Source organism: Corvus brachyrhynchos, unplaced genomic scaffold (genome assembly GCF_000691975.1).
Source record: "Corvus brachyrhynchos isolate BGI_N302 unplaced genomic scaffold, ASM69197v1 scaffold523, whole genome shotgun sequence".
Classification (NCBI taxonomy): domain Eukaryota; kingdom Metazoa; phylum Chordata; class Aves; order Passeriformes; family Corvidae; genus Corvus; species Corvus brachyrhynchos.
In genome coordinates, this window is record NW_008237265.1 from 2772796 (window position 1) to 2785248 (window position 12453).

Below are 12453 nucleotides of genomic sequence, written 5' to 3' on the forward strand. Positions count from 1 at the left end.
CTGACTCAGAATATAGTATATAAATCCCAATCACATCACAGTCTTGTGAGGCAGGAAACTCAAAAATGTCAATGTCCAAACTGCTTTTCATATGTTTAAAAACAATTCAGTCAACAAATCTGTCTGTTGGCATTCTAACAGATAAACACAAAGGTAATTTCCAGATTACAAGTTCTGTTTGAAGTAGCAAAGATACTGCCTATCAGAAGTACTGGACCACCTTAGCTAGTAAAGAATTGCACATTAAAAAACAAACTGAAGTGATAATGTTTAATGCAAATTCTGTGGCAGTTTAAAAAAAAAACCTGATGGTAGTTAATTCAGGGTTCTATCAATAAAAACCTTCGCTCATCTCTTTTTCCTTAATTTGTCTAATCAGCATCTATGTTACTTGAAATGTGATGTGTTTGAGTATGTTTTACTAGGCACAGTGTAGTGTGGGGAGAAGGGCAGCTTTCCCCACATGCAGTCCTGTTTTTGGTGTCTTTATTTTGGAGGTTGCCCAGGAGAGAACAGGGTTCAAGGTGTTTCTCTGGCAGCCTTCATGCATGATGCAGTGTGTCCTCAGGGTTGTCTTGCAGGGTCTGATCCTAGACTATTTAATCATAATGATGGAAATGTTTTTTATTTTCATATCCTTTTCCTTCTAATATATTTATGGAAGTAAACAAATTGTAGGTTTTTCAGATATTTTATAGCATTCATATAAAATACCAAGAAATGGTTTCTAAGTGTTTTGACCTTATTGTTCCTCATCTGAAAAATAAAAAGAGGACTATTTTAACAGCTTATGCTAGGAAGTTTAATTTATTCAAAGATGAGTTTTCTACAAGGAGTAGTACCTAAATTGAGATTTTTTTACAAACTTCAGAAACCTGAGTGTCCTACCAGTGTTTGCTCAGGAGCTGCAGTGGTGAAACCTTCTTATTTTGTCATGAAAAAGCCAGATGCAGATGCAGAAGATGCAGAGATAGGAGCAGAGATTTGGGTGCATCTTGGCTTTGTGGGTGGAGGAAAAGATGTGGATTGTGTAAAGATCAGCAGTGTCCTTGGTACAGCCAGTGCTGCTGCAGAGTTGCCCCAGTGCAGACAGACCTGTGGTGAACAGGAACAGCCAATCTAGGCCCAAGTCAGTGGCTTTGCTGTGTGCAAGCATGATACACCAGGAGAGTTGTGTTTATTGCAGCTACCAGAGTCAGCTCCTTCTACCCTAATCACCACAGTGCTCCTGGCATAGTGGTCATGCATGGGAAGAGGGAATATACAGCTTGACTATACATACACTTGTATAGGGAAGGAGGGAAAGATTTTCAGAATTTTTTTCCTCCCACATTGTTATGCATCTTTCTATAGTAGCTGCCACCATGAATTTTCCTCTTTGTTTGGATCAGGATCTGCTTTCAGTCCCAGAGCTTGGATCACCCTGGTTCAGAACCGATATGTTAACTTCAACATCTGCTTTTAGCATTGTGGGACAGGGCTGAATTTTACAGGGCAATAGAGCAAAGATTTAAAAACATTTCAAAAATGTAGCACATGGCTGTGGTAGAGACCTGCACCTATAAAAAACTCCTCTGGCCTACAGGGGACTCAGTATCTTTTTGTTTTAAAAGTTACCTGGGGCCATCTAAACTAATTCGGAGAACAGTGGCTCAGCTGAAGGGTCGTAGGTGTGCCTCAGGGTGTGCATGGAGGTGTGCAGGAAACTGTGGTATTAATGCTGCATCTCCCCATGTCTGCTAGATGTCAATTTTCTTCAAAAGAAACAATTTCTGTTTTGTTACTCTGGTGAATTTCTGCATGAGTAAGTACTTAATCTTAGGGCTATTCTATGACTTTGTGTATGAGAGAAGGCTGAGTTAGGGTTCTGCTGGTGCAGTGTGGCAGCACAAGCCCTCTCCTGACTTTTTTTCAGCTGCTACTGCTACCATTAGCTTCAGTGTAAATGGTGAACTCTCTGCTAGGCAAGGTCTGTCTGGTTTTTAAAAAGCAGTTATGATAGTGTCCTGCATGTGATTTGTCTCTAAACAATGAATAGGAGGCTTTCCTCTTTTTTGAGTTTCAGAAGTGTTCCAGTAAAGTACAATCCCTTGAGACTTGCTGTCTCTTCCTGCCTTTGCAGATCTTCACAACGCGACAAATCTCCGGTCGCGGTCCCTGTCTGGAACAGGACGCTCACTGGTGGGCTCGTGGCTGAAGCTGAACAGAACAGATGAAAATTTTCTACTCTATGCACACTTAACATACATCACTTTGCCATTGCATCGAATTTTAACAGGTGAATTTTGACATGCATTGTGCACAGCCTACAATGTTGGGGGATTCTGCTGTTATGACAGAGGAAGGAGTATTTCTCTGTAATGCCACTGTAAATAGGAGTTTATTTCAATTCAGAAGAAATTACAGATTCCAGTAAAAAGTTGGTCATTTGTAATTAAGGATGGATTTTGAACATTTCAGCAAAATATGTAATTATTCCTTATGATCATTGTGTTGATAGTCTTACAGCAAGTTAGCTGGCATTACCAAGGTCACTCACTCTCTCAGCACAGGCGTTTTGGAGTTCACAGAAGATGTATTGTTTCAGCTGGCATTTAATACATGCTCAAGAGGGTGGCACAAATGCCTCCATGCTCAAATACTGGCTTTGAGCTTGAACATCTTTCTAAGACTTAATTTGTTGAACATACAGTTGCAGGAGTTGGGGTATGTATCGAGATACACAGAAATAGAGCATGAAATTTCTGGGCTGTAAGGCAGAATTTTCATCTGCAGTTTTTCACTACCCACATTTGTTTTAGCTTGACATGTTGTGTAGGTCCTGTTTCCAAGGCCTTTTTGTAATCAATATATTTGTGCCAGTAGCAGCTTTCCAGGAAGCAGGAGCATTACATGTGGGGCAGGGTGAAGTGGGAAAGGTGCTCATTTCTCTTGGGTAGTTCAGAAAACCTGTACTAAGATATTAAAATCCCAGTGATAGTGATCAAAATACTTTCTAAAAATGTCTTGAGTTTATTGATAAGACTTCACTCTGACCCTTCTGTCCATGTTGGATAATCACACTTCTGTCACCATCTCCTTATAATGTCAGATGATCCAGTCCCTTAGTCATCTCTGTGGCCCTTCACTGGACTCGCTCCATTGTGTTCAATTCTTTACAGGTGTGGTTGGAGCCCTCTGGAGCTGGGGATCAATTTTTGCTCATGTCATCCTCTTTGTGCAGTTGTGTTTGATCAGCCTTTTAATTGTGTGCTCCCTTTTTCCATGTTCCTTGTTCTTTGTGTAGCCTAGAAAAGAACATACCAGCCCAGTTTCCAGATATTTCTGCGTAGTGCCTTGCCATGTTGGTTTTACTACCCATACTTAGAAAGATGCCCATGATTACAACAGAAGTTTTACAGGGTCATATTCTGTCCCACTTGGGCAATATGGAGTTGAGAAGCCAAAAAGAGGAGTGGGGTTTTTTGGCAGGTTTTTGAGTGCAGGAATGTAGGCTTTGGACTATAGAATGAATAAAAGAGGTGAAATACTTGTACCCACAGAAGTCTCCTTAAGGGGCTTGGGGATGCTGCATTTCTCCCTTAAAGAATGGAAAACCCCTTAGCAGCTCTTGTTAATGGCACTTGCGCTTGTTTCCCTGGAAAATCACTCCCTGTATAACATATGTTGCTTCATCCCAGTATAAATGATTGTAGATCACCTGTCCTCTCCACATGATGGGATATATTTGCAGTTTCTCATCTCTCAGATCTTCCCAGTTGCATCCTGGTTAACTCAGATTTTAACAGGCAAAGCTGCGTACTTGTCATGTTTTAGATTCCTGGTGGGCTGTGCCGCAGTCCATGCTTACATCTCCAGTTCTCTGTACTTCCTGGTACTGTGGCTGCTTTCAGAAGCCTCTTAAGTTTACTATGTCTCTTTATTTCTCTCCCATGCCCAGATATCCTGGAAGTGCGGCAGAAACCAATCCTGATGACATAGCAGAGAGCGGGCACTGCCTTGGAGCCTTGTTGCCAAGTGCCTATCCACAGCGGTTTTCCGTGCTAACACTACCATCTAGTGTCAGGAACATAGACCTCCGCAGGAAAAAGGGAAGTCCAGGAATACCAGCCGATCAAAAGTGCCTCTTTCTTCCTTCCTCTGCTGTCACACACCGAATGCCCACATCACTGGAGTGTTTCTGACTGGAAGAGGACTTTCAGCAAGATAAAATGAGAAGGGGCTGTGTTTAAACTGAGTCAACACTTTATGGACAGTTTGCTACTGTGTTTACTTTATAACTAAGAAGCCAACAATATGTACAGAATGTGTTAAACTTTATATTCTTTGGGAGAAACATTCTGAGAATTCCATAATGATTTGCTATTGGACATCGCTCCATAGACTCTGGCCATACCCTCATCTCATCAGCCGTGTGCGAGCGCGTGCACGTGTGTGTGTGGAGCGGAGTGGGGGAGAGAACAACTTCCTGCTAAGGGAGGAAAAGGAAAAAGATACATCACTGTTTTGGTTTGTGCAGCAGGTCAGGTCAGAGCTTAAAAGAGGCTGAAAATGTTCCCATTTTTCATCTGTCAGTGTTAGGAGAGGTGAACTCTGCTGACAGATTTCTGTATCTACCAAAGAACAGCAACATTTTCATCCTCAAGAACTGGCTAAGAAAACAAGCCAGTGAAAAGAAGGCTAAAATGTGCTGCTATAGTAAAGCTGAAGTTCATCTCCAGGACTAATGCTGCTTACCTTTCTCTCAGCTGAGTCAATACCAGTTTGAGTCTAAAGTGAAAAAATGGGAGACTGTAATTGGTCTCCAAAGGCCTAAAACCTTACCAGTAACCCATCCTCCTGCATGCACTGGACTTGAGAGTTTGTAGACTCGTCCTTGCGGTACCCTTTGTAGCCAAGGAGGGCATGGGAGCTGCTTTATGGTCAGGCAGCTTGCCCGGATTTTCTATCTTTGGTTGTTATATGCTGAAGCACAGAGACCTTTCTTGAAATCCAAAAGATGGAAACATAATTCTGTTCTGAAAAGTGACTAAAAATTGCATAGTGCGAGGTCTGAAAATTGTGTGTCAGGAGCTCTCAGGAAAACAGCCTTATGTTTACACATGAAGTGCAGCTCTCTCTAAACAGCAAAACTGCTGTCCTTGACATTTGAAAACAAAATGATTGAATGCTGAGGTTACTGTGCTCTGACTGTCTGTTTTGATGTGAGAGCCAGTACATACTTAGGTTTATTTAGGACCACACAACAGTGGGAGGGGTGGTGTGTCTCTTGGGGCACGTCAGACTCCAGCACCCACACAGAGTGAGAGCAAAGATGCCGTTTTTGTCACTTTTCAGACTCTGAGCACCTAAACCTGATGCTGTGGCATGTGCTCTGAGCCTGGACCTTTGTCTCCCTCATACCTGGTCTTTCCCAAGTGCTTTGTTGTTACTCTCACAGTAGCATCTTGACTTAACCTCTCAAATAGAACTTTCTGCTTTTTTTTCCTCAGGCTAGATTCCATGGAAATAGCTCTACTTCAGCATAAAGGCAGACCAAATTTGCCTTTCAGCCCAGCCTGATGACTGGCATGGTAAGGAGGTCTGTCAGTATTTGAGGCCAGGCCTGGAAGCTGTCACCTTAGCACAGCGTGGTGGCCTTTCTTACACCGGCAGCATGAGTGTATGACAGAGACAGCTGACTAGTTTTCAGTTGGCTTCAAATATGTTGCAAGGCGTTAGAAAAACGTTCCCTTTGTCATTACCATCACACCCACTTTTCATGCTGCAACCTTGGAATGTTGCCAGTGGTTTGTGTGTATGTGAGGGTGTTTCTACCATCTAACCTGGTTGCCCCAGGCTTTCTCCTTGAGCCCGGGGAGAGGTGGAGTCTTCACTCAGCAGCCGAAGTGCTCTCTCAAGGAACTTGCCAGGCAGCCTGGGTGGGTACCTGAGATCCCCAGGTAGTGTGCCTGACATCAGTTGGTACGAATATTCTCTCTTTGCCCATGCTGAGAATTAAACCACTCCTCAGCTAGAAAACAAGCTTCTCAGTGTGCTCCTTACTCTGTGCTTTCATACTGCTGGACTGGGCAAATCAGTGCTTGGTTTTCCTTTAAATGCTCGTTGCAGAGGGAAGGGAGAGAGGGTTCACATTTGTACTGATCGTGACAATAGATACCTTTCAGTCAGGCAGCTGGAGGAACAATGTAAAAATGAAGTGTATCCAGATAGGACTCTCAGTGGTAGGTGCCTGAACACTTCTCAGTGGACAGGGATTTGTAATGCTCCCTTGGTGTTGTGTATTATGTTTAGGTGGTTTAATTTTGTGTGATTTGAAAGACTGAGAAAATCTTGCTGTGTAAGATTTCAGAGCAAATGAGGAATGATTCTAAGCTAGTGCATTAGTTTAAAAGCAGTGCTATGGAAGGTACACTTTAGATCCTACATCTGTTGTTCAGGAGGTATCATCTGCTTTGTTACATGTATATGGTTGGATTTTGATGTCTAGTGTTTGAAGGGCTGTAATGTCCTAAAAAAAGTAAATTTATTTCTTGTATCTTCCTAGTGCGATATGCTATAGATACGTTGAAGACTCTCCTTTTCTAGTAGAAAAGGACTACAAGTATGCCCTCATGGACATCCATGGAAAATAGAGGTCAAAAAGTCTACTGAATGTCAATAGTGCTTTTTGGAAGCAAAGATGTGCCAGATTCTCGGTTATTCCTTCTTTAAACAACTATCTTGGACTTCTTATGTGTAGCCAGTGGTTCCCACTTTCTGTTATCAAATTCCACATTTTTTTCTGCTTTTAAACAAACCCTGAAAATTATAATTGGTCGTCCTTGTGTGGACAGATTGACAGAGAATTTGATCAGTTTTGCTTGGGTCAGGATGGCACAGCTGGACCCTTAGCATTCTATTGCACTACATGAAAAAAGAAAAGTGAATGTTAGTAAGAACCTCTCACCATATTAATTTGAAGGGATTTTAATTCTGTAGCTCCTAAGCAGTAAATTGGATTCAGCCCCTGTTGGCCATTAAGTAATTGCTGCAGAGGGAGCTGGCGTGTCCTGCAATGCCTTGAAGGCTGTTTGGCTGTCAGTGTCTTAATGGTTGGGGCACAGTGACTTTCATCAGTTATGCTGATGTTTGAAGATGCAGCTCGGTTAACAAATTTGGGAAACTTTGCAGAACAGCTTTATTTCTTTTTGGAATTCCATCATATGTCATTGCTCAGTTAACTCCTTCCATCCTTCTGCCCATTCACTCCCTCTGGAGATCAAGGCTTACCACTTGAGCTCTTCATAGATGTTGTATATTGATAGATATCAAATTATCAAATACAAGGATTTGAATCTTTTCACCCATAGCAAGTTTTTCACTGCTATCAATTTAACCAATATAAAAAGCTTGTTGTTTTTTTAAGAAAGCTCTTAAATCAATGATTTTTTGTTAGCTGATTATTGCTCTGCCTTAGAGACCACCATGTACATGAAATTATGTTCTCTTACTGCCAGCCAGGACAAGGTGGATTCCAAATCTCCTTTTAAAAGAAGATGCTTTTAGAATCTCTATGAGCCTTTCATCTGTCTTGGCTAATCCAGTTTGTGTTGGTCCCTGTTCCTTCTCTTTTTATTTTCCCGGTCTTCATTGTTTACAAGGCTTGGGCATGTTGGGCTCTGGATTGCTGTTACTCAGTTTTCTATTTCTGGGCATGCTGTGCTCTCCAGAAAAGAATTATTTGCACAGGTGGCTTTTCACAGTAACGTGTTTTTCCCAAAGTATCTTCATAATTTAGACAGTGAAGTCCTTGGCCCGGCAGGCAGATTTCTTCCAGCAGACCCTCATGTGCAGAATCCTGTCTGGTCACTGAAGTTCTGTATGGATGTGGAGTTCAGGGAAATAGACTACACTCTTAGACTATTGACCTGCTTCTTGCCAGTCATTATTTTTTTCCTTTTTGAAATGATTGCTTGCCCTTGTGTTTGTAGTCTGAAGCTTCCATATTAAAGACAGATAAAATCTTCAGAAGTGCCTAAGCCCTGTTGTTACCCAGTGGGGTTTAAGAACAAATTTTTATTTAGGAAAATAATTTATTAGTCTTAAATTCTATCTGTGTTGTGTGTAGCAGTGTCAAGAAATGACAAGTTTATAGTTCTTGGAAGAACAGTGTCTCTCTTATGGACTCACCCTTTATGTTTGAAAGACTCTCATGGTTTCCAAAGGTCATGGCTGAAAGCTCTAGAAAGTGGATTTCCTGTGCTCACAGTGATCAGATGTCTGAAAATGCCTTACACATTCTGTGAGGTGTGACTGAAAGTGTGTGGTGCTGGTGTGTAGAAATTCTGTGTCAAAAATAGGTGCGGTAGAATCCAGTCAAAGGCATTGTGAAGTAAGTAGCTTTTACACCAAACCTTAAACAAAAAGAGTATTTTACACCAGAATGTAGCTGTTTGGATACTTCGTCAAGATAATACAAGTCTGCAAGCAGGTTGTAATGTTGAACGTTCTCTGTGTAAATATATAAATATTCTCAGCCTAATTTTATCAGCCTAACACATGTTGCATGGTTTGGGTTTTATTTGCCTCATCGATCATTGGTGTTGCTTAAAAGGTGATGGGTTGAAAATCGTGCTGGCACTGTACTGAGCCATTTGAACAAAGAGCAAGGAGAATGTTGTGCACCAAAAATAAAGCTGACTTTGGTTATGGCAGCAGTGAAGAAAGTGTTGGACCCTGCAGCAAATAAACAGACCTCTTTAATGACCATGAGCTCTATTAGTGGTGTTTTCTCTCTACTGTACCTGGTGATGTTGGAGTTTGGATGTATTCCTTTCTGGTGGCCGGCACCAGTGGTGGAATAGTGCTCCCTGGCACTCATGTAGGCATTGCCAGATACCAGACTAATGAGGCAGAGTGGCCTCATTGCTCTTCATTCTTACTGCATTTGGAGGAAAGTCCAACTTCTGATTCTGCTATGGAACCTCTCAGTGGTCAGCCCCTGACAACTTGACATTGGATAAGGGGAAAGAAGGTAAAAGTCAGCGTAGTCCTGAATTTGTTTACAAAAGTTTTTCATTTCTGCCTTTAGAACAACCCTTCTAAACTGATCTGTGGTTTGTTCTAAACTTGATTATGTCATCAACATTTATGTTTGTGCAGTGTATAATAGTGAGGACTGATGGCTGCAATGGTTTCTTCCTGATGAATTCAGGAAGAACTTCAGTGCGGGTTTGTGCATTGTCACGAAAAGGAGATTGCATTTAGATCTGCACTGTTTACACTGCCTTAAATTGTGTGTACTGGCAGGGATCTGCCTTGACTTACAGACATGCAGGGCTCTGGCTCCTCCCTCTCCACTTGATTTTTATGACTAACATTTCACAGTCAAATAAACCTTCAGGGGATTTTTCTGTCTAAATTAATTAAACTCTCCTTGAACAAATGTTACCAACAATCTCCATGAGTTGGTGTGCTGAGGATTCCATTTCAAAGAATCCCAGACCAGGATGTTTTATGAATCCATGTGGTAGGTAACAACATTTATGCTAAGCCATGTGTGATAGCTCAGAAACGTGTGAGATATTAGGGAGAATTATAACACAGAGCTTAAGAAGAGCAGGATGTCTCAGTTCTTTACATGGATATTTGAGCAGATTGTTGGCAGTGTTGTTTTGTGACTGCACATGCAACTGGGCAGGAATCTTAGCTGGTTGGGAAATACTAAAATATGGCTTTGAAACAAACTGATTTTTTTCCTTGAATGCTTTAAGTTGAAAGGTTTTGGAAGCAGCCATAATGGAGAAGCATTATTTAAACCAGTACAAAAGGTAAAGAACAGCAGAACCTCACGAGTGGTGGTAATAAACCTCCCCTGCTTTATTAGTCATTCAGGAGTTCGGACAGAAAAATGTTTGCTGGTTTGGGGTTTGGTTTTTAATCCAAATGCTGAGGGAACAGAAGACTGCCATGTACATATTTGAAGAGCTTTCCCAGCTTTACTGAATTAATTTCTTCAATATACTAAAATACAAATACAGGATTAACAGTGTGGAAATACATCTTGCTCTATAATGTCCCTGCTTTGGGCAGCCAAGTTAACTCATGTTCTTTTGTCCTGGAGTGTTGTGTCCTGCCTGGCCACACCTGGAGAGATCCTCCCAAGAAATACCCTAATATTGCTTGGCACAGAAGTTTATCATTGAGGTCTGCTTTTACAAAGTAAAATCACACTTTGGAGATTAAAGGAAAACTAGCCATCTTTGTTAGCAAACAGTTACTTGTGTACTCTTCTCAGAAGTGTGTTGTTCCTGAAACTTGTAATTGAAACTTTGCAGAAAGCAAAGGAGTAAAATGCAGGAAGAATATGGGTCTGATTTTCCATTAACAGTGTAGATGAGAATCTGGGAGGGGCTGATGCTCCTCAGTAAAGAAGACATTAAAATACATCAAGGAAAATATGAGTTAATTCAAACTCTGTCCCCAGCCTGGTTCCTCACAGAGGTAAGTGTGGGATCTAGTGACTTTCTTGTCAGAAATAAGTACTCAGAAATAAGTCATTTCAAATGTCAGAAATAAGTAATTTATGCTTGATTGTGCCAGGAAACTCTTCGCCAAGACAAACTAGTTGGCTTTTCCTAGTAGGGTTAATGTTGACTGAGGTGGTGGTATGAAAACTAAGGTAAGATGATCCACTCTTTTGTTTAGACAAGACACAAGGGTTTGTGTGCACAAACAGGATTTACTTATGTGAGGCACATGCTCTTCCACTGCAGAAGATAAAGTTGACCTGCCACACAGCTGTCTTTGGACCTTCACACATGTGTACCTCATGGCACCTGCACAGAAAGAAGGATTTTTAGGCAAAATCTCCTGGTTGGAACATGATACGAGTGGGAGGGGTCAGAGAGGACAAGGATGTGCCTGTTCAGCAAAGCAGATGAGGCCACTGCAGAAGCTTCCTGGGCAGTGTGAGCATTCTGCTGGAGCTGCTGCTGTTACATGGGTGAACTTGAGGTAATGACATAAATGTATGAATAGTAAGTGTGCAGGTAGTTAAACTGCATGTTCCTGAATTCACTTCAAATAAACTCTTTCAAGGAAAATGGGAATAAACAGTTTTAAACCTTTGTTGAAATGAATGGAGCTGGCTGATAATTTTCTGAAATACCAAGTCTTCCTGCACAGCTCAATGGAGAGTACCTACACTACAAAAAAGCTTGTCTCGTTAGTTACAGCTGCACTAAGGTTTTCCCTGTTACCTGTTTATGCCAACATGTGGGTGATTCTGGTGATTCATGAATCAGAATTTCACAATGTGTGCTGACTCACCCTGTGCTCTTCCACCTCACATCTCCCCCAGACGTTAAACTGTGGTTATGATTACAGTTCTGCTTTTCCTGCTGGAGCAATATTGCTGTGGAGATTCAGCAAAAGCAGTTTACAAGTCTACAGGCCTTTTGAATTCCCACACTCAGCCTTTAATTCCGATGCAATCATTCTGTTCATCTAAACCCTACTGGAAATAGTGAATGCTTTAAGCCTGCACCAAGTCTAGAGGCTTTCCTTTGCTCCTGAAGGATGAGAGGGTCGCCAGAACCTACTCTTTAATCACTGCAAGTGTCAGACTAGGTTCTCTTTTGAAAAATAGTGATAGATGTATCATCAAGGAGCAAGAAGAGTAATTACTATTCAAGCTTCCTTCTCAGCAAGAGTTGGGAATGCCATGCTTCCTGCTATGGGTGTCTGTGGTTACCCTGCCCACCACAGGAGATCAGCACAGGTGTCATTCCTGACTTCACTGTAAAGGTAAGGAAAAACAGATTTCGTAAACTGCCAAAGTAAGTAAGTTTGGTATGTAAACCACCATTTTCTTTTCAGTGGTTTTGTTTTGTTTTTTTACAATGAAGAAACCATCTGCAAGCTTTCCTTGTAATTGCCATCAACAGAATTGCTATTTGCAGGTGAGTAGAATGCCCCAAGTGCCCACCAGTCCAGGTAGGGCTCCAGATACAGCATCAACCATAGTTCAGACAAAAAAATTTATAGTGTATTATGTCATCCATGCTGTAAGGTAGTAAACTAAAGTCACACTTTTTCCTCAGTGGTACTGCCTGAACAAGAAAATTCTGTTCATATCTTTGAAGCCTCTGCAGACTTCCAGAGATGATGAATTTCTGAGTTACCTCTCAGTAAAGGTTATGATGTCCCTAACAGTAGTACCCAATAAACTGATTATAATGGGTATTTATTTGTATTATAATCAATTTTGATTGTAATCAAAATAAATATCCATATACAGGATGCTCTTAAGCAAATAAGAATTTCTAAACAAGTGTGATGCCTAAAAAAATACACAAACCTAACAGAAACTGGGATAAGTACATTGACTACTTCAGACAGTGTAATTCTGCTGCTATTTCTTTATTCATCTTGTACAGCCTTTGGTTCCTTTGTGCTACTGCTGTATTT

The 12453-nt window shown here is 41.2% G+C and overlaps 1 protein-coding gene across 1 annotated transcript in view; it reads left to right on the forward strand.

Annotated features, from left to right (window-relative positions):
* Positions 1-8754, forward strand: part of KIAA0930 (KIAA0930 ortholog) — a 63415-nt gene extending 54661 nt beyond the window's left edge. The window contains exons 8-9 of the mRNA XM_008630824.2: positions 2123-2278; positions 3941-8754. Coding sequence (XP_008629046.1) covers positions 2123-2278; positions 3941-3981 — 197 coding nt within the window. The 3' untranslated portion in view covers positions 3982-8754. The remainder of the gene's footprint in view (positions 1-2122; positions 2279-3940) is intronic.
* Positions 8755-12453: the final 3699 nt, after the last annotated feature.